Source organism: Artemia franciscana, chromosome 1 (assembly GCF_032884065.1).
Source record: "Artemia franciscana chromosome 1, ASM3288406v1, whole genome shotgun sequence".
Classification (NCBI taxonomy): Eukaryota; Metazoa; Arthropoda; class Branchiopoda; order Anostraca; family Artemiidae; genus Artemia; species Artemia franciscana.
Window position 1 is genome coordinate 32,475,224 of NC_088863.1, and position 27,883 is coordinate 32,503,106.

The following is a 27,883-nucleotide window of genomic DNA, read 5'->3' on the forward strand; positions in this document are numbered from 1 at the left end:
GGCAATGAAAAAACTTGAATTGCACTTTTCCAAGTGTGTTCATTTTACCAGCCCCACACAAATATAATTTAAAAATTAGGCATTAACAGACTTGAGAATGCTTTTACAGCACTGCCGAAATCATTTTGAATATATACTTGAACTTATTGAAAATATCGAACTTATCGGTTATAATCGAACGCTTCACCAAACACTCTTTATTGTTAATATATGCTAGTGTCAATAACCCAGCAATATTCACGCTACTCTGTGGATCCTAGCGTGGACAACTCGTGATAGTATATGAGAGGTAATTTGGAACATTCACTCGCAGTAAGCTCTTGAACACTAAGTTAAACTCTATGGGATTTGTCTCTAAAATAGAACTGAAAGGGAATACAAACCGGTAAACAATAGGTGGTAGTCTGTAGAGGGTCTAGTAATACAAAATTCATAACCTGTAAACAACCGGTGGGAGTCTCGGCAGGTCATAAACATCAGATGACTGTCTCTGGAGGGGTGGGGGTGGTCTAGACATAGAAAATTCATAACCTGTAGAAAATCCTAACAAGCAAATAACAGGTGATAATCTTTTACTTTTTAACTTAGATGCAATAACTTAGCCTCTCTTAGAGCTTGCTAGGCATGAAAGAAAATGATAATGTTATAAGAATTCTGAAATGTCCAGTGACGTTCACAAATGCATTCGTTAAAAGACATAAGTATTAATGTGCATACTAACTAGCGGGAAACCCCTGAAGATGCCAGAAAAGACCCTAAGAAATGCCTCAAAAGACTTGCGACATTATTGCCTCCTAACTGGAAATCGTGAAACTAAAAAATCTTACCGAAAGTATTGCATGGGCTTAAACTCTAAAGTTTTATACTTAACGACAAACAAATAATTTGAAAACACTGTTCTTTGCCATAGAGCGGCAGACGTTTCAGGGTGTGTTTTATGTTTCAGATGTTTCAGTTTGATACACCTCTAAAAGCGTTTTTAATGTATTTTATCTAATTTATCCAGAGAAGAATATTTTCAAAAAAATAATTTGCTTTAGACATTCAAAGTTACAAATTTCATTTTTCAAAAAATAAACGTAGTTTATATTCAAAACAGCATTCTATTGTAAAGAACACACGAAAAATAATAATTATTACAGACTTGTAATTTTCTTCGTGTTCACTAACACCTTTATTACAAAGTAAATTTGTGACTCAATCTTAAAAAAGCTGTACCATTCCGCAACAGAATCAAAATGTTTGGAGTTAACATTAACATTTTTTTTTTCCTTTACAAATTTTCTTCTTTCAAGCTTTTGTTTCAGAGAACAACAAGGCTCTTGAAAATCAGGATCAGAAATGAGAAGGAAACCAAAGCTAGGTAACATGGTCTTAGGGGACATTAGTCTGCATAGGGAGGATACTGTTCCTGAAATTCATAGGAGATACTTGACTAGAAATGTGTCTACGAGCACGTTATATATTTTCTGTTCACAATTACGAAACACCCAAGAACGACTTTAAATTTTAGCCTAAAAAGATATTGATTGAAATTGCACCCAAGGAGCATTTTCGTTTTTCGGTACTGCAATTAATACGGACTATGTGCCAACATTCATTTTTGAGCAAAATATTTAAACTTTAAAATGTTTGCCAACCCTTGGAAAATATTTATTAGTCAATACTTCAGAGATGTATCTGTTAAAGGTTAGCAATACTCCTCAGAACATGATTAGATGAATCTTTAGACGTACATAAATAGATTCAGAGCCTAAATTACACTCTGAGTATGTTTTTTTTAAGCCCCTGTCTCCACCAAAATTTGTGACATAAATATTTTAGAAATAAATTTGAAGTTAAAATATATGTTTTTCTTCAATAAATTCCTTTGCTAGATTGCAGACGAGTACACCAATTGGCATGCCTTTTTGGCCTGTGCTATATCCATATATAGGTTACTAGCCTAAGGTAAAATACAATAGGGTATTCAATTGAGCTAAATTGTGTAAAACTAAAACCCTCACATCTTGTTACCAAAGAAAAATTGAGAAGAAATGTATATATCACTAAATGTATCATAGCTAAAAATGTATGATGTGCATCAATATGGTTATTATTAAAATTGCTTAAGATCAAATAGTTGAAATTAGGCTATTAGTTTATGGATTTATCTACTAGCCTAGGACCTCTTTTTGGAGGATCAATTATGCTATTTTGATATATATATATATCTTTTCAGTGTTTCAGTTTTATTTACATATTAGGCCTAACAGAAAGCTGATTTTCTTTTGATTCTAAAAATGTAACTTTAATTGCTTTATATTTATTCTATTTATCACAAATATTAAGTACTATAGCATCATTATATTAACCCATATTAATTAACACCCATATTAATTTGATGGAGTTTGTCTTAAGGAGCACAGCAAAGGTAATGGGAGAACACAGAATCAAATTGGGAAGTAAAACTTCCCTGGACTTAAATTTTGATGATGATTTAAACATCTTAGTTGAAAGTGTGATCAAAATGAATGAACTTTAAGAAAGTTTTGAAGAATAAGAATATAAGTCAGCTAACCAAGATTATAGAACTAGAAGCTATGGTGGTCAAGTATGGTACTGAAGCATGGGCACTACAAAAAAAAAGGAAATTTGCTAGATGTTTTCCCCCAAAATTACCTATGGATTGTTTTGGCTCAATTAAAAATGGACCAAAAACTTTAGAGAGGACAGATTCAATTGGAAATTAAAACTTATAGTGCTGTTTTTTAAGTCAAAAGTGATTAGAGGGCAAGAAGCTTCAAATAAATGCCCCTTTTCCAACAATCACCCCCTCAAGGATATCCAACAAGAATTTGGAGGTAGCTATTTTGTTCAGCATAGTTGAAATATCTAACAACTATGGCTCTGGGGATGACAATCCCCCCTCTTCCCACAGTCCCTGGGACAAGGACAGTAAGTTGTGCAATTCACCCTTTGTTTACATAGAGTATTTATTATTGGGAAAGGGGTCATGTTAGATCCTTGGTGTCCAAAAATGACTGAGGGTATTAAGATGAAGTTTTCAGGGAATATGTTGAACTAAACCAAAACACCTAATATGCATACAGGTTGTCAAAATAGCTCATTCCAGGAATGGCTTAGGTTATTAAGTTGTGACTTTCAGGGAATGATGACATGAATGATCAGTTGACCAAAAGCAATTGGTGCATATTGCCACTACTTTTACTACTACTACTGCTACTAATGTTGCTACTACAACTGCTCCTGCAACTATTACTAAGGCTAATGGCACTGAGGGGTGAAATTCTGGAAATATCAAGGGGAAAGTTGAACTACATCAAATCACACCATGTGTATACAGGTTATGAAAAGAGAGTGCCAGCAATATCTTAGGGACAGCTTAGAGTATGATTTTTAAACTTTCATGGCATGTTAAGCAGGATGTTGAACTAACAAAAAGCCACTATGTACATACTACTACTACTATTACTGCTACTACTTTGACTAATGCTACTACTAAGACTAGGGGTAATTAGATGAAACTTTCAGGCAATGTTGTTGGGGAAGTTGAACTGAATGAAAACCCAGTATGTGCATGTAGGTATAGCTTAGAGAATTAAGTTGAAACTTTCAGGGTATTTTAGGGCTGGGGTTGATAAAACCAGAAGGCACAAAGTACATAATACAACTTCTACTGCTACCACTACTACAACTACTACTGACATTACATCTGGTTATTAAGTTGAAAGTTATTAGGGAGAAAATTTTAGGGAATGTTGAAGGCTAAGTGGATTAAGGTGAAACTGAGGGTGTTCTGAGGTTGATATTTAACTAAATCAAAACATGTTATGTGCATGCAGGTTGTTGAAAGGGTGTATCAGCAATATCTCAGGAATGACCCAAAGTTTTAAGTTGAAAATTTCAGGACTTGTTGAGGGGAACTGAACTAACCAAAAGGCATTTTAAGCACAAAGCTACTACTATTACTAAGGATTAGAGTATTAAGGTGAAACTTTCAGGAAATTTTTAGGGGGGTGTTGAACTAAATCAAAACATACAATGTGTATATATCTTGTAAGGGTGTATCAGCAATATGTCAGAACCAGTTTAGAGTATTAAGTTGAAACTCTCATGGCATGCTGAGGAGGATGTTGAACTAAACCAAAACACCTAATATGCATACAGGTTGTCAAAATAGCTCATTCCAGGAATGGCTTAGGTTATTAAGTTGTGACTTTCAGGGAATGATGACATGAATGATCAGTTGACCAAAAGCAATTGGTGCATATTGCCACTACTTTTACTACTACTACTGCTACTAATGTTGCTACTACAACTGCTCCTGCAACTATTACTAAGGCTAATGGCACTGAGGGGTGAAATTCTGGAAATATCAAGGGGAAAGTTGAACTACATCAAATCACACCATGTGTATACAGGTTATGAAAAGAGAGTGCCAGCAATATCTTAGGGACAGCTTAGAGTATGATTTTTAAACTTTCATGGCATGTTAAGCAGGATGTTGAACTAACAAAAAGCCACTATGTACATACTACTACTACTATTACTGCTACTACTTTGACTAATGCTACTACTAAGACTAGGGGTAATTAGATGAAACTTTCAGGCAATGTTGTTGGGGAAGTTGAACTGAATGAAAACCCAGTATGTGCATGTAGGTATAGCTTAGAGAATTAAGTTGAAACTTTCAGGGTATTTTAGGGCTGGGGTTGATAAAACCAGAAGGCACAAAGTACATAATACAACTTCTACTGCTACCACTACTACAACTACTACTGACATTACATCTGGTTATTAAGTTGAAAGTTATTAGGGAGAAAATTTTAGGGAATGTTGAAGGCTAAGTGGATTAAGGTGAAACTGAGGGTGTTCTGAGGTTGATATTTAACTAAATCAAAACATGTTATGTGCATGCAGGTTGTTGAAAGGGTGTATCAGCAATATCTCAGGAATGACCCAAAGTTTTAAGTTGAAAATTTCAGGACTTGTTGGGGGGAACTGAACTAACCAAAAGACATTTTAAGCATAAAGCTACTACTATTACTAAGGATTAGAGTATTAAGGTGAAACTTTCAGGAAATTTTTAGGGGGGTGTTGAACTAAATCAAAACATACAATGTGTATATATCTTGTAAGGGTGTATCAGCAATATGTCAGAACCAGTTTAGAGTATTAAGTTGAAACTCTCATGGCATGCTGAGGAGGATGTTGAACTAACCAAGAGGCAATACTTGCATACTGCTACTGCTACCAATATGCTGCTATGATCACTGCTACTACCAGGGCTAATGGTATTAAAATGAAACTTTCATGAAATGTTTATGGGAATGTTGATCTCTATCAAAACACACTATGTGCATGCAGGTTGTTGAAAGAGCTTATCAGTAATATTAGAGGCACAGCTTGGGGTATTAAGTTACAAGACATTTCATGGGGGATTTTAAACCAACTAAAAGACACTGTGTTTGCTCTACTCCTACTGCTATTACTACTGCTACTGCTACTAAAGCTAAGGATATTAAGACAAAAATGTCAGGGCATGTTGAAATAAACCAAAACACTATGGGCATGTTGGTTATCTGAATGATGTATGAGCAATGTCCTAGGAACTGATTAGAGCATTAAATTGGAACTTTCAGTGCATGTTGAGGGGAATGTTGAAAAAAAATGAGAAGGAACTATGGGTTTACTGCTACTACTACTGCTGTTGCTAATCCTACTACCATTACTACAACTACTGCTACTACTGCAGAGGCTATGGGTATTAAGGTTAAAGCTTTCTGGGAATATTTAGGTGGGTGCTGAACTGAATCAAAACACACTATGTGTATGCTGGTTGCCAAAAGAGTGCATTAGTTATATCCCAGGAACAGCTTAGTTGAAATATCTGGATACTTCTAGTGCTTCTGCTCCTGCTACTGGGTTAAAGTTATTAAGGTGAAACTTCAGATAATGTTTAAGAGGTTTTGATATGATTAAAAAAAAAAAATTATGTGCTTGCATGTTCCCAAAATTGTGTATCAGAAATATCTCAGGAACAGCTTAGGATATTAATTTGAAACTTCAGGGACATGTTAAGGAGGCTGTTGAAATAACCAAAAGGCACTATGTTCATGCTACTACTACTGCTTCTTCTGCAATTTACTTTTACTAAGAGTAAGGGTATTAGAGCGGAGTTTTCTGGAAATGTTGAACTACATCAAAGCACACTTTGTTCATGTGGGCTATCAAGGGGGTATATCAGCAAAATCCTGGCATTGGCCTAAGGTACTAAGCTAAACCTTTCAGGGTTACTAAAATTATTACCTATTGAGTAAAATATTATTCTAATTACACTTCTACTGCTACTACTATTGCTTCTAGTGAACTATGGCATGCTATTGATGATATTGACAGGATATCTTAGGACTGGAATGGGTATAAAATAGAAATATTCTGGGAAAGTATATGTTGATGGTAAATTAAATCAAAAGCCACTGTGTACATGTTGGTTGTCAAAAGGATGTATCAGCAGTATGTCAAGAGCTACCAAGGGTATTAAGATTAAACTTTCAGTGTGTGTTGTTGGGGATGTTTATGCAACCAAAAAGGTACTGCATGCATGCTACTACTACCACTGAGGCTTACGTTATTAATATAAAATTTTCTGTAAATACTGAGGGAAATATGAATTAAATCAAAACAGGTTATATATGCAGGCTGTCAGAAGGTTGAATGAGAAATATCTCAGGACCAGCTTAGAGTATTAAGTAGAAACTACTAGGGTGTGTTGAGGGGATGCTGAACTCATCAAAAAGGTAAAATGTGAATACTGGTACTACTACTACTAATGCTATCACTACTACTACTCCCAATCCTTCTGCTACTACTAATGCTCCTCTGCTAAATCTAAGGGGTATTAAGGCAAAAATTTCAGTGCATGGCAAGGGCTGTGTTGAACTAAATCAAAATGCACTATGTGCATGCAAGTTGTCAAAAGGATGGTATCAGCAATATTTCAGTGTAAGCTTAGAGTATTAAGTTAAAGCTTTCAGGGCGCTTTGAGGGGGGTACTGAATAACACCAAACTACATTATGTACATTTGGGTTATCAAACAGGTGTATCAGCAATATCCAGCAACAGCTTTGGGTAATAACCTAAAACTTTCAGGGATGCTGCTGTTACTTCTACCACTGCTACTACTATTTAACTAAATCAATAGGGTTTAAATGCATCCGGTTTGCCAAGTAGCATAGATACAATGTCTTAGCAATGGAATTTGGATTTATTTTTCAGGACCAGTTGAGGGGGTGAGCAACTAAATCAAAAGGTTCTATGTGTATCCAGATTGTCAAAAGGTTGTATTTGTAATTCCCAGTAACAGCTAGGGTGTTATGTTGGCATTTTCAGAGCATGTTACTGGGGACATTGAACTAAATCAAAAGACACTATATCCATCCAAGATTGTCATAAGCACTTATTTGTGATATCTTAGGAACAGAATGCAGGTATTAAGTTGAAACTTTCAAGGCATTTAGAGAGGATGTTTAACTAAATATGGATGTTAAAAGAGCGTATTTGCAATATATCTGGAATGGCCAAGGTAATTTTGGTGATTTTTTGCATATTTATGGGTATATGCTGACCAAAATCAGAGTGCAGTATATGAATGTAGCTTGTCAAAAGGGTGTATCAGCAATATCTTGGGAACAACTGAGAGTGTTGAGTTGAACATTCTAGGGCTGCTATAACTACTACTGCTACAACTATTACTACTACAGTTATTTATGACCATGACTGCTTGTGCCTTCTTGCATTTGTGACTACTTGTGACTGCAAGTCCAACTTCTTGTGACTGCAACTTTGACTTCTTGGAACTGCGATTGTGACTTCACGTGACTTTTACGATATTTACTGCAACAATCTGCAACTATTTACGGCTGCGTGACTGACTGCAAATAGTTGGCACAGTGATTGTGACTTGTTACGACTGTCACTACTTGTAAATGCAACTGTGACTACTCGCGACTGCTACTGCTACTGCTACTACTACCATTGAACTTAATCAACAAGTTTAAGTGCATCCAGGCTGTCGTAATGGCTAATATGCAATATCCCCGGAATGGAACAGGGTATTGAGTTGAAACTATCAGGGGAATTTGAGGGGGATATAAAACTGAATTAACATAAATTGTGTTTGCTCATATTTTCAGAATATTCCCGTAAATTACTATCAGTAAATAAATAAAACTACAAAGAAACAGAAATTGTAATGAATAATTAAATCAAACTCAAAACGAGCATATTATGTTCTGGTTTTTACAAGGCAAAGGGGGTGTTAGCTACACTTCTGTTTGTGGTAGTTTCTGCTCGTTTTGAGTTTGACTTGGTCATTTATCGTAATTTTTGTTCGCTTTGGGTTTCATTTATTTGTTGACAGTGATATATGGAATTTTGATGTTTGAAAGATTATTTAGCTGTTTAGCTGAATTATTACCTACTCACCTTTGGTTTCAATATAGCTCATTACTTTTCTGAGAAAAACCTCTCTTGTGGAGAAAGTTATAAAATAATTAAAATGAATGATGACATAAAACGTAAAATGACCAATACTCCTATAGTCTAGACGAATAAATTAATTTTACAACAAACAAAAATCAAAATGGATAATCAAGTCAAACTTAAAAGGAACTGAAATTAACACAAACAGGTGAAAGGCTACCACCCCCATAGACCATCTAAGGACCAGAGCGTCATTTGCACTTTACCGAAAACAAAATATATTTATTGGGCTCCATTTATTCATTAATAGTAGTTTCTTTTCGTTTTAAGTTTGAATTATTATATTAATATTTCTGGTTGTCTTAGGTTTCAATATGGCTTGTTACTTTTCTTTGAAAAACTCTTTTTTGGTAGCCATTTTTAAAATTAACAGCTCAGAAAAATTAGTTGCAGGAAACGTTTTCGAAGGACAAAGATAAACTTGCCAATAAACAAATACTGTATTGAGTGCAGAGGGTGTGGTAGCTGGGTTCTCTTTTCTTGTTTGGCAAATGAGTATCCAAAAGGAAGAATTCGTTGTATGGAACTGATTCTTTCCAGTGGTCAACCAACACGTCCATTTTAGTTAACTGTTTTTTAACTGATTTTAACTGATAACTGGTTTGTTAACTGATTTTAGTTTATTCCCTATGATCTGCTATTGGGCTCCATTTATTCATTAATAGTAGTTTCTTTTCGTTTTAAGTTTGAATTATTATATTAATATTTCTGGTTGTCTTAGGTTTCAATATGGCTTGTTACTTTTCTTTGAAAAACTCTTTTTTGGTAGCCATTTTTAAAATTAACAGCTCAGAAAAATTAGTCGCAGGAAACGTTTCAAAGGACAAAGATAAACTTGCCAATAAACAAATACTGTATTGAGTGCAGAGGGTGTGGTAGCTGGGTTCTCTTTTCTTGTTTGGCAAATGAGTATTCAAAAGGAAGAATTCAAGGTGTGGAACTGTTTCTTTCCAGTGGTCAACCAACACATCCATTTTAGTTAACTGTTTTTGTAATAGCCTACCTGCATTTTAAAAACTCACTATTTGTGTTTATGTGCGTGTTGTTTTGTTTTTTTTTTCATTAAAAAAAGGCTTTATCAGTGCCAAGCTCAGCAATGAATAATTAAAATGGGAGCCGGCGTTTAACCCCCCCCCCCCCGCGGCTGGTTGGTCTCCAGTCACTTTTGACTTTAAAAAAAAGGGCTAGAAGTCACAGTTTCTGATCGAAGGAACACCTTCCAAAGTTACCATGAGGTGGAACTAGGGATGAGAAAGGGGGGTCATATTGATATACAGGATAAATTCTGTTCATTTTGGGGTTCGATGTTACTCTTTCCTTTCATAATAACTGCGTGGACCAGAACTATTCACAGAAATCAAGAGGGATTAAATATCAATTTCACAGTTTGGATGTGTTTGAAAATTTTGCCCCCCTTCCCTAAGGAAAAAAATAACCTTCAGAACAAAAATCCGGGCTAAGGCCCTGGGGAATATATATCAATTTCTACCTCCGCTCTCCCTTAGAACCAATTCTATTTTTATCTGAAGGGCCAATGAGAGTTGGGATGTTTTGGTAATAAAATGTACCTTTTGAAATATCTCCCTCTCTCTCTAACTACAAAACAATCATAGAAAGCCATTGTAGAAGTCTAAAGCCCTTCCATGCAAATGCTTGGAATTGCAAACAACAGAGAATTTACCTAAGACAGTGAAATTTGTTTAGGCCTTAAAATATTTTGGATAGTTGGGGCTAGGTTGGCAAATATTTTTTCGGGGGGGGGGGACTTTAAAAAGCGGAACAAAAATATGGGATTGATAGTGAAGAGTAACCTTAAACCCCAAAATGAGTAGAATTTATTCCTAATAGGAGGGGGGCTGCCCCTTTCTCATCCCCACCTTCACCTCATGGTCTTGGTTACTTTGGAGGATGTTCATTTGATCAGAAACTGATAGTTCTAGTCCTTTTTTAAAGTCAAAAGTGATTGGAAGCCGACCAGCTGCGCGAGGGGGGGGGGGGCATAGACCGAGTTAAAATATATTTCTGAGTTTTATAAGAGTCGATGCTTTTTTTTTTTATTCATTTATCTGGCACTGTTTGGTGTTATTCTACAACTCAGGTGCTTCTTTGAATATACATAGAAACTTGAAATTTACTGGCAGAAAATGAAAGCAAAATATAGTGAGAGAAGGTAACATACAATTGGAAGCACTTGGATCTCTTTATAATGTATAGACATAGATAGATAGATAGATGCATATTCATTTACAACAAGAATTAAACCTATGATAAACAAACAGCGCAAACGCCTAATGGCATACTTAAGCACGTGGTATATCACCCAAAAAAAAAACAAAAAAAAACCGTCATCACTTCAGCTTAAACTAATGTACACTTCTTATGGAATCCAAACTTCAACACTCACAGCAGAAAATATTACGGGAGACCAGTAACATGCTTTCTTAATAACTTCACAAATTGGTTTCTATCATTACAATTCTCACAGCTATTGGGATTAAATTCCAAACTTTCGGACCAGTATGACGCAAACTAAATGCCGCTCGCACCGTTGGCCTATGAGATAATGGGTAATTATGGAATTGTGAATTTGTCGGGAATAATCTTGGAAAATTTTGTGAAAGTTGTCCAAAAACATAATTGTGGCAAATATTAGAAATAGCAATAAAATGATGTTGATGAACAGAGAAGAAACCAGAAGATCCATAAAGATGGCTAACTGAGGATCTATTATTAATATTAATCTAACGGCTTTATTTTATAGAACTTGAAGAGGTTTAAACGTTGAAGGAAAAGTTGATGCCCAAACAGAAACACAATAAAGAAAATATAGATTAACAAAAGAAAAATATATTGTCTTTAAAATATCCCCTGGGAAAAAATGGCGTAAACGAGAAAGAATGCCGATATTACGTGAGCTTTTTATAGACATTGTTTTCACATGTTCGTGGAAAGACAGCTTTTCATCCAAAATAATTCCAAGATATTTAAATTGATCAGTACTTCTTAGTGCCCTGTCATTCAGATTAAGAGAAAACTGTTCTGTTTTCTGAGAACCAGATCGAGAAAACAGCCTACATTGATATTTCTTCTCATTTAACAAAAGTATATTTCTGGCATACCAATCCCCTGCAGATGAAAGTGTGTTAGTAAGGTTATGAAAAAGTATGGATAAATCAGCATGGGATGCAAAAATGACAACATCATCCGGAAACGTTACAATTTTACAAAGCGGTAATACCTCAGGCAAATCATTTATACATCGAAGGAATAAGGTCGGTCCAAGGACAGACCCCTGAGGGACCCCACAGCTTGTCAAAAAACTTTCTGAATGGATACCATTAATTCTATAATGACGTTCATTTTTTCTGCCTGTAAGATAAGTTTTAAAAAAATTTAAGGATTTTGAAGCAAAACCGTATTTTTGGAGTTTCATTAACAACAGACGATGGCCAACTGTATCAGAGGCCTTGGCGACATAAAAAAATAACGCCAACGCATAACTGATCACTGTCGATTGCATCATTTATCAAAAGTAAAAGTTGATGAATTGCCAACTCCGTTGATTTTCCTTTAATGAAACCAAACTGAGAAAGATGAAAATATTTTTACCAATTAAATAATTATGGAACTGATGATTAGCTATCTTTTCCAAAAGTTTACTAAACACTGATAAAAGTGATATACCTCTATAATTTGAAGGATCAATTCCGCCTTTATGTAGTGCAATAATGTTAGCTTTCTTCAACAAATCGGGAAAAACTCCCTGTACTAATGACAAATTATATATGTGTGCAAGTAATGGGGGAACATCAGTAGCTACATGCTTCATTGTTCGAGTAAAAAAACCAAATGCATCAGACAAAGAACTTTTTTAAGCTTCATGATATTTTTTTTCACATGTTGGGGCGTCGTTTCAGAAAAATCAAAAGGGTTTTCAGTTTGATAATCATTATCAAAAGAAATGGTAGGGTCATTTAACAATAGAGAAAAAAATCAGATGTAAGCTTTATTCCTACTGAACTAAAATAATCTCTCAAATATTCAGGATTTCTTTACGGTCAGTTACTTACCTTCCATTAACTTCTAGGCAATCAACACTAGATCTAGATTTATGGCTCGGTCGAATTCTTTCATTAATCAACTGCCAAATTTTATTCATATCTGATTTATACTTAATTATTTTTGTAATATGTTCTCTTTGCATATCTAACAATCAAATCTAACTTATTCCTATATGCTCTATATTCTTCAAAAGAGGCATCACTTGGAAAGTTTAAATACCTCTTATATCTTATATTCTTAATTGAAATCAAAATTCCATCGGTAATTTAAGGATCAAATTTTTTTGAATATTTCCCATGTATAAACTTAGTTGCAGTAACCTCCTCTCTGAACCGTGTCGTGTCAGAAATAAATTTAGAAAATACATCATTAACATCATTTATTAATTATCATCATTAACATCATATCGTTTATGTGAAGTATCATCTCTGGCATCCCAAGAAAATGTATTAACTCTCCTTAAATCCAAAAGAACACTCACTGGGAAATGGTCCGACATATAAGATAAGATTACAGAGGTTTTCAGTGCTTTAACTGAATTAACAGAAAAAAAAAACATATTATCAATCAGTGTAGCTGTAGAATTTGTAACGCTAGTTGGGAGAGAAACGCTTGGAAGAAAACCAGCACACAACATAATATTCAGAAATCCCTTATGAGTACTAAAATCAAAATTCGGCAAATCAAAATTGAAGTCCCCTGATATAATAACTGGTTTCTTTGACTCACTGAGTTTTAAAAGAACCGACTCGAAAACCTCGAAAAAACTTTTTGGGGTACTCGATGGAGGTCTATATAGCCTACTGAACCAAATATAAACGAATTACCACTCGTAGGGTTAATTCCACAAATTGCGTTTGACATTAACCCTCTTCCCAAATTGATATATCCACTTTTACAGTAAAAGACTAATCCTGGCGAAGACAGATCACCTGTCCACCTCGTGCATTCAATTTCATACTGCAAGACACACTAGTCACCATAGGAACCTCGAACATAGACAAAGGTGAAGAACTAGACAAAAACGTTTCACATATGGCCACAATATCTTTTGGACTAGATGATAGCAAAAACTTGAGTTCATTATACGCACTCTGTAAACCTGGGGTATTAACATGAAGTACTGTGACTGGGAATTTACATCTGTTGCGCTCACACTCTAAAGTGCCTTCAGAAGAAAAATCACAGTCGGGTAAATTTTTAGCACAAGGCAAATCTTTATCACCACCTATAGACGTATTTAAAATCGTTCTGATTTTAAACAGGAATCCAAGAAAATCTGGAAGCAGTCCATACTTCACAGTCACAAGGAAGACAAGAAACCACCGTTTATTTATGCTATAGACCATTTTATGCTATATTTATTATGCTATAGTTAGTGAAATCATGGATTTCAGCTACATCACTAATCGTCTTACACGAATATTTTGCGGCGTTACTTTTCACATAAATAACTCCTCTCATGGTCTACACGCTCTTCTTGTCAAATTTGTTGCGCGCTAGTTTGAACACTTCCTGCTTTTCTTTAGTGAGGGCCTCGTTGACAAAAATAAGCGAACCTTTCAGCTTTTTTTGATTACGCAGGATTTCGACAAATGTCACTTCAGATACAAAGGTATGTTCAATTGGCAGCTTGGACTAGTCAAAAGACCCTAAATGCTTTACAGTCTTGAGTATAGTATTATTAAGATGGAGTCCCAAATGTGCATTTAGACGATCTAAGACTATGTCGCCTAGAGTAGGTAGGTCCCGAGTGGTTGTTTCAATTCCAGAAACAATGATCTTGTTAAGAAGAGAAGCCTGACTAAGATCATGGATTTTAGTTTCCAGTTTTTGAATTTTAGCACCATTCTGAATGATTTTGCTCTTAAAATCATTAAGACCTTTCTCCATTCGATCAAACTTAGACTGGACCTGTAGTTCTATGGCTTTTTACATAGCCTGTGTTGTGTTCAAAAATTCATTTCTAAACTGCTTTGGAGACACAGTGTCTAACTTCGCAAATTCATTATCTACCTGTTTTCTGATCTCATCTTCAATTCCCTCTCGCAAAGTCAACAGATTGCTTTGCAGTGACAAAACTGAGTTCGATAAATAAATCATTAGGTAGACCATCCGAACCCTTCATGCACAGCTTCATAGCCCTCTGAACATTTTTTCGCCCATCCTTTAAAGCGTCAGCATGCTTTGTTGCGTAAAGCCAAATATTCTCTGACGTCATGATCTTAACTTCATCACTACCATAACAGGTAACCTCATAATTACAGCCACTGTCTTTGATACCTATCACTCGCGTGATTTTACGCGGCCAAAGTTTGTAGTATCAAAACTGAGCATATGCTCTATCTCCCGGTTGCATAGCTCTGAATGCAAACAAAGTCAACTAGCAGGAAAGCACTTGAATATCGAAAGGGGGGCTTCTTCTCGTATTCCTACGCCCCTCCGAACTTCAAACAGCTCCTCTAGATTTGTACGGCAAATTCAGTGAACACTTTTTGCCTGCGTTTCCTGCTTGCAAAACTCTCTAATTAAAAGATTCTGACGTCACTGCTATAACAATTCAATTATCAAACAGTTCGTGGTAACGAACTGTAGTAAGGAGCGATCCGGCTCAATAGTAACCAAAACTCTAAAAAATTGAATTTTGATATCAATAGCTACATCAAAAGAATCGCATTTTAATGCTGATTTTAAATATATAAGTTTCATCAAGTTTAGTCTTACCCATCCAAAGTTACGAGCCTGAGAAAATTTGCCTTATTTAGGAAAATAGGGGAAACACCCCCTAAAAGTCGTAGGATCTTAACGAAAATGACACCATCAGATTCAGCGTATTTTCCCCAGGGGTCATTGTATCGACCAAGTGGTCCTAGAATGTCACAAGAGGGCTCATTCTAACGGAAATGAAAAGTTCTAGTGCCCTTTTTAAGTGACCCAAAGAATTGGAGGGCATCTAGGCCCCCTCCCACGCTCATTTTTTTCCCAAAGTCAACGGATAAAAATTTTGAGATAGCTATTTTGTTCAGCATAGTCGAAAACCATAATAACTATGTCTTTGGGGATGACTTACTCCCCCACAGTCCCTGGGGGAGGGGCTGCAAGTTACAAACTTCAACCAGTGTTTACATATAATAATGGTTATTGGGAAGTGTACAGACGTTTTCAGGGGGATTTTTTTGGTTTTGGGGATAGGGTTGAGGGGAGGGGGCTATGTGGGAGGATCTTTCCTTGGAGAAATATGTCATGGGGTAAGAAAAATTCAATGAAAAGGGCGCAGGACGAATCTGGTCACGTTAGAAAAAAACGTCAAATTCAGAGCTTAATATACAATGCTGGGTGTTTGGAGCCTCTCTATTATGGAGTATAATTTGAAAATAACACAACTATACGAGTGATAAAACATATATACCACAACCATAACTCAATTAACGAAAGAACTGCTAATAGATAACACAACTATAAAGCGAAAACAGGTGAAAACTAACGGGAAAATAAACGAACTAAGAGGTGGAAGGGGCCCAGAGAAAAAATATAATCCTTTTCCAATTTTGAGCCTAACTTCCACAAAGGAGTAATAATGTCAGAAGCCCCGAAATACCGAATTATTTTCTTTCAAACTGTTCGTGGTAACGAACTGTAGTAAGAAGCGACCCAGCTCAATAGTAAATGAAACTCTAAATAATAGAATTTTGATGCTAAAATATACATCAAAAGAGTCGGATTTTCATGCTGATTTTAAATATATAAGTTTCATCAAATTTGGTCTTTGTCATCAAAAGTTACGAGCCTGAGAAAATTTGTCTTATTTTAGAAAATAGGGGAAAACACCCCCTAAAAGTCACACAATCTTAAATCACATCAATCACATCACGAAAATCACATCATCGCATTCGGCGTATCAGAGAACCCTATAGGAAAATTTTCAAACTCGTATCTACAAAAATGTGGAATTTCGTATTTTTGCCAGAAGACAAATCACGGGTGCGTGTTTATTTGTTTTTTTTTGTTTGTTTTTTCCCAGGGGTCATCGTGTCGACCAAGCGGTCCTAGAATGTTGCAAGAGGGCTCATTCTAACGGAAATGAAAAGTTCTAGTGCCCTTTTTAAGTGACCAAAAAAATTGGAGGGCACCTAGGCCCCCTCCCACGCTCATTTTCTCCAAAGTCAACAGATCAAAATTTTGAGATAGCCATTTTGTTCCGCATAGTCAAAAACCATAATAACTATGTCTTTGGGAATGACTTACTCCCCCACAGTCCCTGGGGGAGGGGCTGCAAGTTACAAACTTCGACCAGTGTTTACTTATAATAATGGTTATTGGGAAGTGTACAGTCGTTTTCAGGGGATTTTTTTTGGTTTTGGGGGTGGGGTTGAGGAGAGGGGGCTATGTGGGAGGATCTTTCCCTGGAGAAATATGTCATGGGGGAACAGAAATTCAATGAAAAGGGCGCAGGATTTTCTAAAATTACTATAAAAAAACAATGAAAAAATAAACATGGAAAAGTTTTTTTTCAATTGAAAGCAAGGAGTAGCATTGAAACTTAAAACGAAAAGAGATTATTACGCATATGAGGGGTTCTAAAAATACTTTAGCATAAAGAGCGAGGTATTTAGGAGGAGATAAATACCTCGCTCTTTATGCTATAGTATTTTTAGTAATTTCAACTATTTATTCTACGGCCTTTCTGACTCAGTGGTGATTCTTAAAGAATCGGCACAAAGCTTATGATTTAGTGTAAAGAGCGAGGTATTAATGAGGGTACAAACCCCCTCATATACATAATAAAAATTTAAGAATATATAAGTTTGTTACGTAAGTTAATTCTTAAGTTACGTATATTTTTTACTAATAAAAAAATTCGTTAAAAATTAAAATTTATAGTTGCCTTTTTGTGTAACCGAACAATAGCATGGCAACTAGGCCTCCTTCCCCATCCCTTATTTATCCAAATCGTCTGATCAGAACTAAGAGAAAGCCATTTAGCCAAAAAAGGAATTAACATGTAAATTTCATTTTAATAATTTATGTGTGGAGAGCCAAAATCAAACATGCATTAATTCAAAAACGTTCAGAAATTACATAAAAAAAACTAGTTTTTCTAACTGAAAGTAAGGAGCGACATTAAAACTTAAAACGAACAGAAATTACTCCGTATATGAAATGGGTTGTCCCCTCCGCAATCCTTCGCTCTTTACGCTAAAGTTTGACTCTTTACCACAATTCTGCTTTTTAAAACAATTGAAAGCTTTAGCATAAAGAGCGAGGGATTGCGGAGGGGACAACCCATTTCATATACGGAGTAATTTCTGTTCGTTTTAAGTTTTAATGTCGCTCCTTACTTTCAGTTAGAAAAACTAGTTTTTCCTATGTAATAGAAAATACAGTAGTGGTTAAACTAGTTGGTTATGCAAGCTGTCGAGATTTAAGCATGTCTTTTATCTGATTAAATAAAAAAAAAACATGTTTTTTTTTAAATGAAAGTAAGGAGCAACATTAGAACTTGAAACGAACAGAAATTACTCCGTATATGAAAGGCGCTTTTCCTTCTCAACGGCCCGCTCTTTACGCTAAAGTTTCTTACTGTTTTAAAAATAGAGTTAAGAGAAAGAGTTGAACTTTAGCGTCAAGAGCGGGGCGTTGAGGAGGAAAAGCCCCTTTCATATACGGAGTAATTTCTGTTCGTTTCAAGTTTTAATGTTGCTCCTTACTTTCATTCGTTTCAAGTTTTAATGTTGCTCCTTACTTTCATTTTAAAAAACTTGTTTTTTTATTTAATTTCTGGACGTTTTTGAATTAATGCATGTTTTGATCTTGGCTCTCCGCACATAAATAATTAAAACGAAATTTGTATATTAATTAATTGCAATTAATCGGAAGATTTTGAGAAAATAGAAGCGAGGGAGGAGGCCTAGTTGCCCTCCAAGTTTTTGATTACTTAAAAAAGCAACTAGATCTTCAAATTTTTTACAAACGTTTTCATTGGTAAAAAATATACGTAACTTACGAATTAACTTACATAACGAACTTCTATATTCGTATGTTTTTATTGCGTATATGAGGGGGTTCAACCCTCGTCGATACCTCGCTCTTTACACTAAAGCTTAGATTTTGTCCCAATTCCTTAAGAATGACCTCTGAATCACAAAGGCCGTAGAATAAATAGTTGAAATTACTAAAAATACTTTAGCGTAAAGAGTGAGGTATAACGAGGAGGTAAACCCCTCATATGCGTAATAATTTTGTTCGTTTTGTTTTAATGCTGCTCCTTACTTTTAGTAGAAAAACTTTTCATATTTATTTTTTCATTAATTTTTCAAATAATGCTAGAAAATCCTGCGCCCCGTTCATTGAAATTCCCCCATGAGAAGTTTCTTCATGGAAATATCCTCCCACGTACCCCCCCTCAACTCTCCCCCCTAAACCAAAAAAATCCCCCTGAAAAAGTCTGTACACTTCCCAGTAACCATTACTATATGTAAACACAGGTCAAAGTCTGTAACTTGCAGCTCCTCCCACGGGGACTGCGGGGGAGTAAGTCATCCCCAAATACATAGTCAATAGGTTTTCCGAGTATGATGAATAAAATGGCTATCTTAGAATTTTGTTCCGGTGACTTTGGGAAAAAAATTAGCGTGGGAGGGGGCCTAGGTGCCCTCCAATTTTTTGGTCACTTAAAAAGGGCACTAGAACTTTTGATTTTCGTTAGAATGAGCCCTCTCGCGACATTCTAGGACCACTCAGTCGATATGATCACCCCTGGGAAAAAACAAACAAACACGCATCCGTGATCTGTCTTCTGGCAAAAAATGCGAAATTACACATTTTTGTAGATAGGAGCTTGAAACTTCTACAATAAGGTTTTCTGATACGCTGAATCTGGTGGTGTACAATCTGAATAAGATTGTATGACTTTTAGGACGTGTTTCCCCTATTTTCTAAAATGAGGCAAATTTTTTCAGGCTCGTAACTTTTGATGGGTATAACTGATCTTGATGAAACTTGTATATTTAAAATCAGCATTAAAATGCGATTCTTTTGATGTTACTATTGGTATCAAAATTTCATTTTTTAGAGTTTCGGTTACTATTGAGCCGGGTCGCTCCTTACTACAGTTCGTTACCACGAACTGTTTGATTGAATTTAAACTTATTTAGCTGTTAACTCTTTGAACTCTAATTCCTTCTAAATTTTGGTCTTTTAATGTATTAGTTATCCTGTTTTTCTGAAAACGTTTATTTCAACCAACAATTACCCCAAGTCAGTTTTTATGTCGCCTATCCCGATGAGGTAAAGAAATACAAGTGTTGCTAAAAAAAGGAACACAGCTGTAGTTCCCTTCCTCTTAACAAAATAGTATAAGCATAAGCAAAGAAGTATTGCAATAAATCACTTTTCAGGGTTAAATAAAGCCTTGATGACTTGACTTGTCTCCTTCATTTGGTTCTTCATCTTATACTTTTGAAACTTTATCCTTTCTTGTTCTTTTAGTGCAAGTCTTGGATGCTGTTTTTGATCGTCTTGATATCCTAAATACAATCGTTTTTTTTTAAGTTAATAGGAATTAAATTAGCATATGTTAGCTTTCATTTATTATATTACTTCCATTTTGTTTTCCAAAATACTTCTATTTAGACAAGCATTCGTTCTAGTTCCTATTTTTTATTTAGGTAAATTTGTATATCCTGTGGGTACCTCCTTTGCAAGAGCTTATGGATCTGCTGAATGTCAACGTTCAAAAATTGTAGAAGTTCCTCCAATTGTATTACCAATGGGAATCTGCAACACAAATATAATTTATAGAAAGGCACCGTCAAATTTTCCTGTGATCACAAACCTTGAACTTCCCAATTTCAGAAAAGTGAAGGAAATCAGTTCTCCTAATGTAAGCAGGGGAATTATTGGTGATCCGTCAAAGCCTTTTGCAAGAATAGAAGCTGCAAGGATGATTGTTATTAGAAAAAGGAAAATGAGGAAACACAAGCTGAAGAAACTGAGAAAGAGGATGAAGTTTGTATTTGAAAGAATTAGGATGCGAAGAGAGCAAAGAAAAGAGAAGGTTTTCCAGGTATTCCACTGTTCATATGTAATGACAGAATACTTTCCATTGTGTATTTATTCTAGCCTCCTTTCAGCGTGAAAAGTTCAATAAAAATGTCCGGTGATATTTCTCTGTCGTTAAATTATGAGTATTGTAATATCATGAAGTTTGCCTCCCCTTGAAGTTTGCAGAACAAATTTGAAAATAACTTAACAGTAACCTAAGCATAGCAAGGTGCATGGAAATAAAGAATGCTTTGAACCCTCTCCCTCAGAAAAACCTTGGTGGTGTATAAAATACCAGAGTATTAAAAATATCTTTATGATTCATGTTGTAAATGAACTAGTTTCATGCAGAGAATAGGATCAGTTTTACTATTAAATCCATCATTACTATCGTAGGTACACTGTCTTACCAATGAGAAGGGGAGAGGTACGATTGTATTCTTCTGATGGGGTCAAAACATAAAAGACGTAACTAGATTTGTTCTGCAGGGGAGCAGTATCCCTCCCCCTTTGTAGGAATGACTGCTTTCAACATTTCTCATTCAGTGATGATAAAACCGTTTGTTGTTGAGGTTAGCTGTTGATTCAGTATATGATCGGGAGTTTAGCTGGATTTTGTCCTATCCTTGTCTATATAGCTTAATTTAAAGGCCTTTGTGCTAAGGAGTGCAACAAAGACTACGAGGAACAAGGTAATAAATGAAAGGTAAAACCTTCCTTGAAACAGATCATATAGATGATTTGAGTGTTCTAGATAAAAATGGTTGCGAAGCAAATGTTTTTTTCAGGTTTTGGGAGTACAGAGTGGGAGAATATGTTAGAAAATAAGTGTTAAGAAGACTAACTTGCTAAGACTAGGAAGAAATGAGGATGAAGAGGCGATATTAGGTTATAAGACGATTAATCAAAGGAATAGTTTCACTTGCTCAGCTAGTATTCTTAGTAAAGATGGTGGATGCCGTCAACATGTACAAAGTTTGGAAGAATTGAAAGATGTCTTATAACTAAGGTTAGAATACTGGAGGCCATGAAAATGCCAATGATCAAGCATAAATATAAAATGCGTGTGCATCTGTAAGCCGAACAACATATATTATATGCTTTCCAGATGAATTGTCTTAGGATTATTACAGGTACTCGTTTCACTGACCACATTTTACCAATAGCGTGTTTGAATAAGTGTGGATCGATTGCACTTTCTGGGGAAAATTAAGGTGGATAGGCCAAGTTCAATGGATTGCCAAAAATCATTCTTTCTAGGCACTGATTTATGGCAGACATAAAGCTTGTCACCCCTGAATTGGCGGTGAATAGGTCCTTAGAAAGGGTTTGGCGAAAACTTAGAGCTTCATAGGAGAAGTAAAATGTGAAGGTTTGAACATGTTTTGGTGGAGGGCGAGTATGTGCTGCTATACTGACCACAGGCGACTGAGGACTGTGATGATTTGCTTGTGGCGTTAATAGTATTTGGAAGGAAATGGGTTCCTTTGAACTGTCTCATAGAGACCCTCTCCTCTCTGTGCGTGTGTAGGTACCATAGCTTTTAATAGGGTTTTGTAATTACTTGTGTTTTTGTCCCCAAATACTAAGCTTTTGCTGTTATATGAATACAAATATCATGTTCTCATTGCTTAGTTCATCTAAAATTTAGCATTCAGACTAAGTTATCCCATAAACAACTGTATTCTACTTAAGGATGTTTTATTATATCCCAATACGATCCTATCGCACTAGAAAATATTTTATAACATGTCCGTTTATAAAAGAAACACTAGAAAGACAGTAATCAAAATGCTTAATCGATCAGGTTTGCAACTAATATGGTTGATAAAAATCGCCAAGTTGATAACATTCTTTTAGATCAGAAAAGACCTTGCCACAAAGTTTAGCATTCACTTATAATTCTCACGTGAAAACCCAATAGAATTTGTTCAAATGTTGTTGACAGGATTTCTGAATTCCTTTTTCAGATTGCCTAACTGGATGAGAATATTCTACTTTATACTGCTGATGTTCCCAAAGTTGTTCATGCTGTAGGTACCGAGTTCAACTGAAACAGTCTAAAACGGGTTAAAACGTCTCTACTTAAAAGTCTATTTTACTATGGGTCAGAACCAGAAACTTGAATTAAACAGCAATAATTACAAAGTAACATACCTTGGACCAACTACTATTCAAAACTTTATTCAGTAAAACGTGTTAACTATTCCCCCATTAGTATGTGACCTTTCCTAAAAATAAGAAAAAAAAAGAAAAATTGTTCGTTTAAACAGTGTATAAAATGAGAGGATCTTGTTGAATATGATCTTCAGCTACGCACAATATTCTCAGTGAAGATGGGAGAACCTGAAGGTCCTCAGACATAACTAGAAACATTATTCCTTCTAGATTAATCTCAAAACCTACATGAGAGGGTTTTAGACAATTAAAAATCAAATTGGCATCCTGGACATTTTGACTTTGTTTGGGCAAAAATTGATGTTTGATGACACATAACGGCAGAAAACATTAGTTTGATGTGACAAGATCTCTTTTATTCCTTAAAAGGGCACTAGATATTGCGATTTCCAGTTTTTTCCAGATGTGCGACACATTTTATCATTGGTTACTCGAATGCATATTGAAAAAAATAGGTTTCTTTGCTTAAAAATATTGAGGTTTGATTTAAATTATTGATATAATTTCAAGATTCACGGCGAAAATTCAACCATTAGTAGTATTTCCCAATAATTTTTGAATATTTGTGTTGTAGGCCTATATTTTTGAGTTGATGTGGATTTTTGTTCCTCTGAATTTTCGGAAAAGTCTTCTTGAGGATTGAAGCCATCCTTACCCCCATCCCACTGACACCCTTGAATATAGTAAGATGGTGTTGAAAAGACTTAATGAAACTTCACTTGTTGAGTTGGAAACTCGTTTTACAGACCTTTTGAATTCTTGTGATTGTTCTGAACAACTTTAGCATGTTGATCAAATTTAGTTATTTTAATTCACATGATTTTTCTGTTTCATTTGATTATTTATTGAGTGAATATCGTAATTTGATTCAAAATCTTCTTAAGACCATGATAGCTCTTTTACAAATCATCTGGAATTTGCTCCATCATTCATTTTAATGGGTTGCGTTTATGTTTAGAGATGTGTAGTATACTGCATGCCAGCACTACCTCTGAGGCTAAATAAATACCCCTTAAATGGTTCTCAGATATTTTGCTTGATAACATTTTGACCCTGTTCACGTCAGAATTTTGTCCTATGGGTCCAAATGCTAGAATGTCGTAATTTCCCATGGGGTGAAAAGATCTAGTGCCCTTTTCTAGTATTAAAAGAGATCCACACAGGAAATTGTCGCGCTCTGTTGTTTTGGCCTGTTGAACAGTAATTTTGGCGCCAGCTTGGCCAGAATGTTATCAAGAGAAAATTCTGAAAAACTATTCGAAAAAGTTTTTATTTAGAATCCCAGTCTCAGAGGTAACACTGGCGTGCAGTGAACCATTCATCACAAAACATAAGTATTCACTTGGTTCGTTCTGCACTAGGTTGCAGCTGTCGCTGCAGCAATGAAAATGCAGCCCATCCAAATAAGATGGAAGAGGGTCCACATAATTTGATTAAATCTCAATATGGTCTTCAGAAGATTGTAGTTTTAAGTTACTGCATGCACTCAATAAATAATCAAATGAAATACAACTACTGTATTAGAAAATTGAGCAACATGCTAAAGGTGTTCAGAATTATCACAAGAATTCGGAAGGGCCGTAAAATGAGTTTCCCATTTCGCCTTTTAAGGGGGAATAAGAGTTTTGTATTTCCATTTTCTATTTATTGGTGAATAAACTCTCTGAACTCTCTCATTCATCAAGTGAAGATCCATTCTTCTCAAATAGTTCTTTTTTTTTAACGTGGAGCTTTCCATTATTTCTTTTCATCCGCACTAACTCCAAACGAGGTATTCATTAGCAAAATATTATCATAACGACGAAGCTATGACTGGAAAATCACCTTTTTTTTTTCATCATTATTACATAGAAAATTCGGATTATCATCTCCCAGTTTTCTGTATTTTTTATTCCAAAAACGGGTTGCCAGTTTCGATCATAATATAAGAGCCGTTATTGTCGCTCTAATTAATTATTGAATAACAATTAATTCTCAGTAAATCGTATATTGTTGTATCTTATTTCAGGGTGAGTTGATGTCGATGGTACGATCAGCCGAAGCCTTTGATCCGAAAACATACGTATCGGAGACGATTAAAAGGGCGACTTATACTCCAAAACTAGAGGACGTCTTACCCCCGAGACCAACTAGACGAACTTTTGAAAAGCCAAACATAGCATTCAAAATGCCTCTTCTCTACAAAAATTCTGGTTCATAGTCATACAATGTACATCAAGAATATTTTATTAATCCTTTTCAAGTATTTTATCATCGATACAAAAATTAAAAAAGAATTTTTCTTTCTTATGTATTTCATCAGGCACTGTCTGTTTTTTTCTTGCGACCAGTCCTTTTACGGATGGAGTAGCTGTTTTCAGCATCGGTAAAGCTTCTAAAAAAGACAAAAAAGATAGTGTATAAAATCCAATAATAGTTAGCCTTGGGCGCCACGAGGAAACTGCACAACTAGCTGATGGAATAGCTGAGTGCCTTGCCGAAACATTCGTTAATAATTTCTTTCAAACAATTTTTACATCGGGCGCCAAAAAAGATTTGAAAATGCAGCTTTGAATGGACAGAGATGCAAACGAAGAATCAGTCCTGCAAAATTAGACTGCACTAGAACCAAACTACAATATCTATGCCCTAACTTGTATCTCGTAAACATGGAAAACATTATCCTGGTCGGAAACGCTTGTATACCTGCTATTTCTTTGGCCATTTTCTACGGTCGAAGGCTGCCAAAAATCGCTATTTCGGCAGTCCAAATGGGGTCTGCCTTAGAGTAGGACGACCTCGAATTAAATGGCTTCAAAAGAAAATATTTTAGTACTAGCTGTTGGGGTGGCGCGAAGCGCCACCCCAACACCTAGTTGGAGGGGGCGCTTCGCCCCCCCCCCCCCAAGCCCCCCTGCGCGCGTAAGTCGTTACGTGCCATATTAGTTACGCGCCATTGTAGTTGTGTCCCTGTGTCCCACCTGTGAAAATAGATGGATATATATTATCCATACGTTTATACTATGGATAATAAAAATATATGTTTTAACTACGTGAAACTTACGAATATACAACATTCTTCGCTGTCCCATTGTCTGTTCATATAAATAGAATGTCAGGTTTACCGACTCTTGAACATGCAACATATAATTGTCCATGGAAAAACAATCCGTATTCAGATCTATACCGCATTTTTCTAACGATTGATCTTGAGCATTGTTGATGGTGATTGCTAATCGAACATTCCCTGTGTCCCCATCGTCATTTATATATCCCCCTGTGCCCCCCGGCGTCCCCGTTGTAGTTGTGTCCCGGTCGTCATTTGTGTCCCGGTATCCCAGTCTGTAATTTCTCTTTGACTGTCCCGGTGGTCATTTATATTCCCTCTGTCCCGGTGTCCCTGTCTGTAATTTCTCTTTGAGTGTCCCGGTCGTCATTTATATTCCCTGTGTCGCGGTCGTCATTTGTGTCCCGGTCTGTAGTGTCATCTTATAATAACGTCATTTACAAAGCCTTATATACTTATAATGACGTCACATGCAAACCCACAAACAAAAAAACATGCATATATACAACTTATTTTTATATGTATATAGATATAGTTTCTTTTTTAGTTTTTTTTTCATTTTTAGTTTTTTCCTTTTTTATATTTCTTTTTTTAGTTTATTCTTTTTATTGATTTGTTTTCTTTGTTAGTTTTTTTTAAATTTTTTTCTTTTTTAGTTTTTTCTTTTTTGTAGTTTTTCTTTTTTGGCTTTTTCTCTTGAAGCCGCAAGCCTTTTTTTTTCACGTTGCTCTTGTGGTTACTCGACACGCCTTCTTTTTTTTTACTTTCTCTTTCAGCAGCAAGTCTGGTTTCGCGTTGCTCTGGTAGTTCCTCGACACGCCTTCGTTGACGTAAATTGCACATTCCTAATCTGGCCCTTTCTCTTTGAACCGCAAGCCTGGTTTTGATTTTTGGTAACATTCTATCTTTTTCAATGTTTTTCAATTTGTCAATATTCATTCTAACATTGACAGTTGAAAAATTCTTCAGATGCCAAGCATGCTAAAGCTCAACAATTTATAATAAACCTCAATTTTTAAGTATCTGTTTTAAGGTTTTCGAATTACTTTAATCTATTGTCAAAATATTTTGAAATATTTATGCGATTCCCAGACAAAGTGTAACAGACATAACACACAGACAACTTATTTTTATATATATAGATTACTAGCTGTTGGGGTGGCGCTTCGCGCCACCCCAACACCTAGTTGGTGGGGGCGCTTCGCGCCCCCCCCAAGCCCCCCCGCGCGCGTAAGTCGTTACGCGCCATAATAGTTACGCGCCATTGTAGTTGTGTCCCTATGTCCCACCTGTGAATATAGATAGATATATATATATATATATATATATATATATATATATATATATATATATATATATATATATGGTTTTAACTACGTAAAACTTGCGAATATACAACATTCTTTGCTGTCCCATTGTCTTTGCATATAAATAGATTGTCAGGTTTACCGACTCTTGAACATGCAACATATAATGGTCCATGGGAAAACAATCTGTATTCAGATCTATACCTCATGATTCTAATGATTGCCCTTGAGCTTTGTTGATGGTGATTGCTAATCGACCATTCCCTGTCCCGGTGTCCCGGTCGTCATTTACATCCCCCTGTTTCCCCCGGTGTCCCCGTTGTAGTTGTGTCCCTGTGTCCCGGTCGTCATTTATATTCCCTGTGTCCCGGTCGTCATTTGTATCCCGGTGTCCCGGTCTGTATATACATTCGTTTTTTAGTTTTGTTTTTCTCCTTTATTTTTTTCCTTTTTTTTCTTTTTTAGCTTATTTAGATTTTTAGATTTTTTAGTTTTTTTATTAGTTTTTAGTTTTTTTTTCTTTTTAGTTTTTTTGTCCCGGTCGTCATTTATATCCCCCTGTTTCCCCCGGTGTCCCCGTTGTAGTTGTGTCCCTGTGTCCCGGTCGTCATTTATATTCCCTGTGTCCCGGTCGTCATTTGTATCCCGGTGTACCGGTCTGTATATACATTCGTTTTTTAGTTTTGTTCTTCTCCTTTA

The 27,883-nt window shown here is 35.7% G+C and overlaps 1 protein-coding gene across 1 annotated transcript; it reads left to right on the forward strand.

The window, feature by feature from the left end:
- Positions 1-1,579: 1,579 nt before the first annotated feature.
- LOC136028798 (uncharacterized) lies at positions 1,580-25,120 on the forward strand. The gene is made up of 3 exons (XM_065706704.1): positions 1,580-1,689; positions 20,278-20,675; positions 24,840-25,120. Exons 1-3 carry the CDS (start codon positions 1,629-1,631, stop codon positions 25,029-25,031), a joined length of 651 nt encoding a protein of 216 aa, XP_065562776.1. The 5' UTR covers positions 1,580-1,628; the 3' UTR covers positions 25,032-25,120.
- Positions 25,121-27,883: the final 2,763 nt, after the last annotated feature.

Excerpts from the sequence above, each read along its gene's own strand:
- LOC136028798 (XM_065706704.1), top strand. The coding sequence starts at position 1,629 with ATGTTTGCCAACCCTTGGAAAATATTTATTAGTCAATACTTCAGAGAT. Across the intron at positions 1,690-20,277 it reads CAGAGATGTATCTGTTAAAG|GTAAATTTGTATATCCTGTG; the intron begins GTTAGCAATACT and ends TTTTTTATTTAG. Across the intron at positions 20,676-24,839 it reads GAAAAGAGAAGGTTTTCCAG|GGTGAGTTGATGTCGATGGT; the intron begins GTATTCCACTGT and ends ATCTTATTTCAG.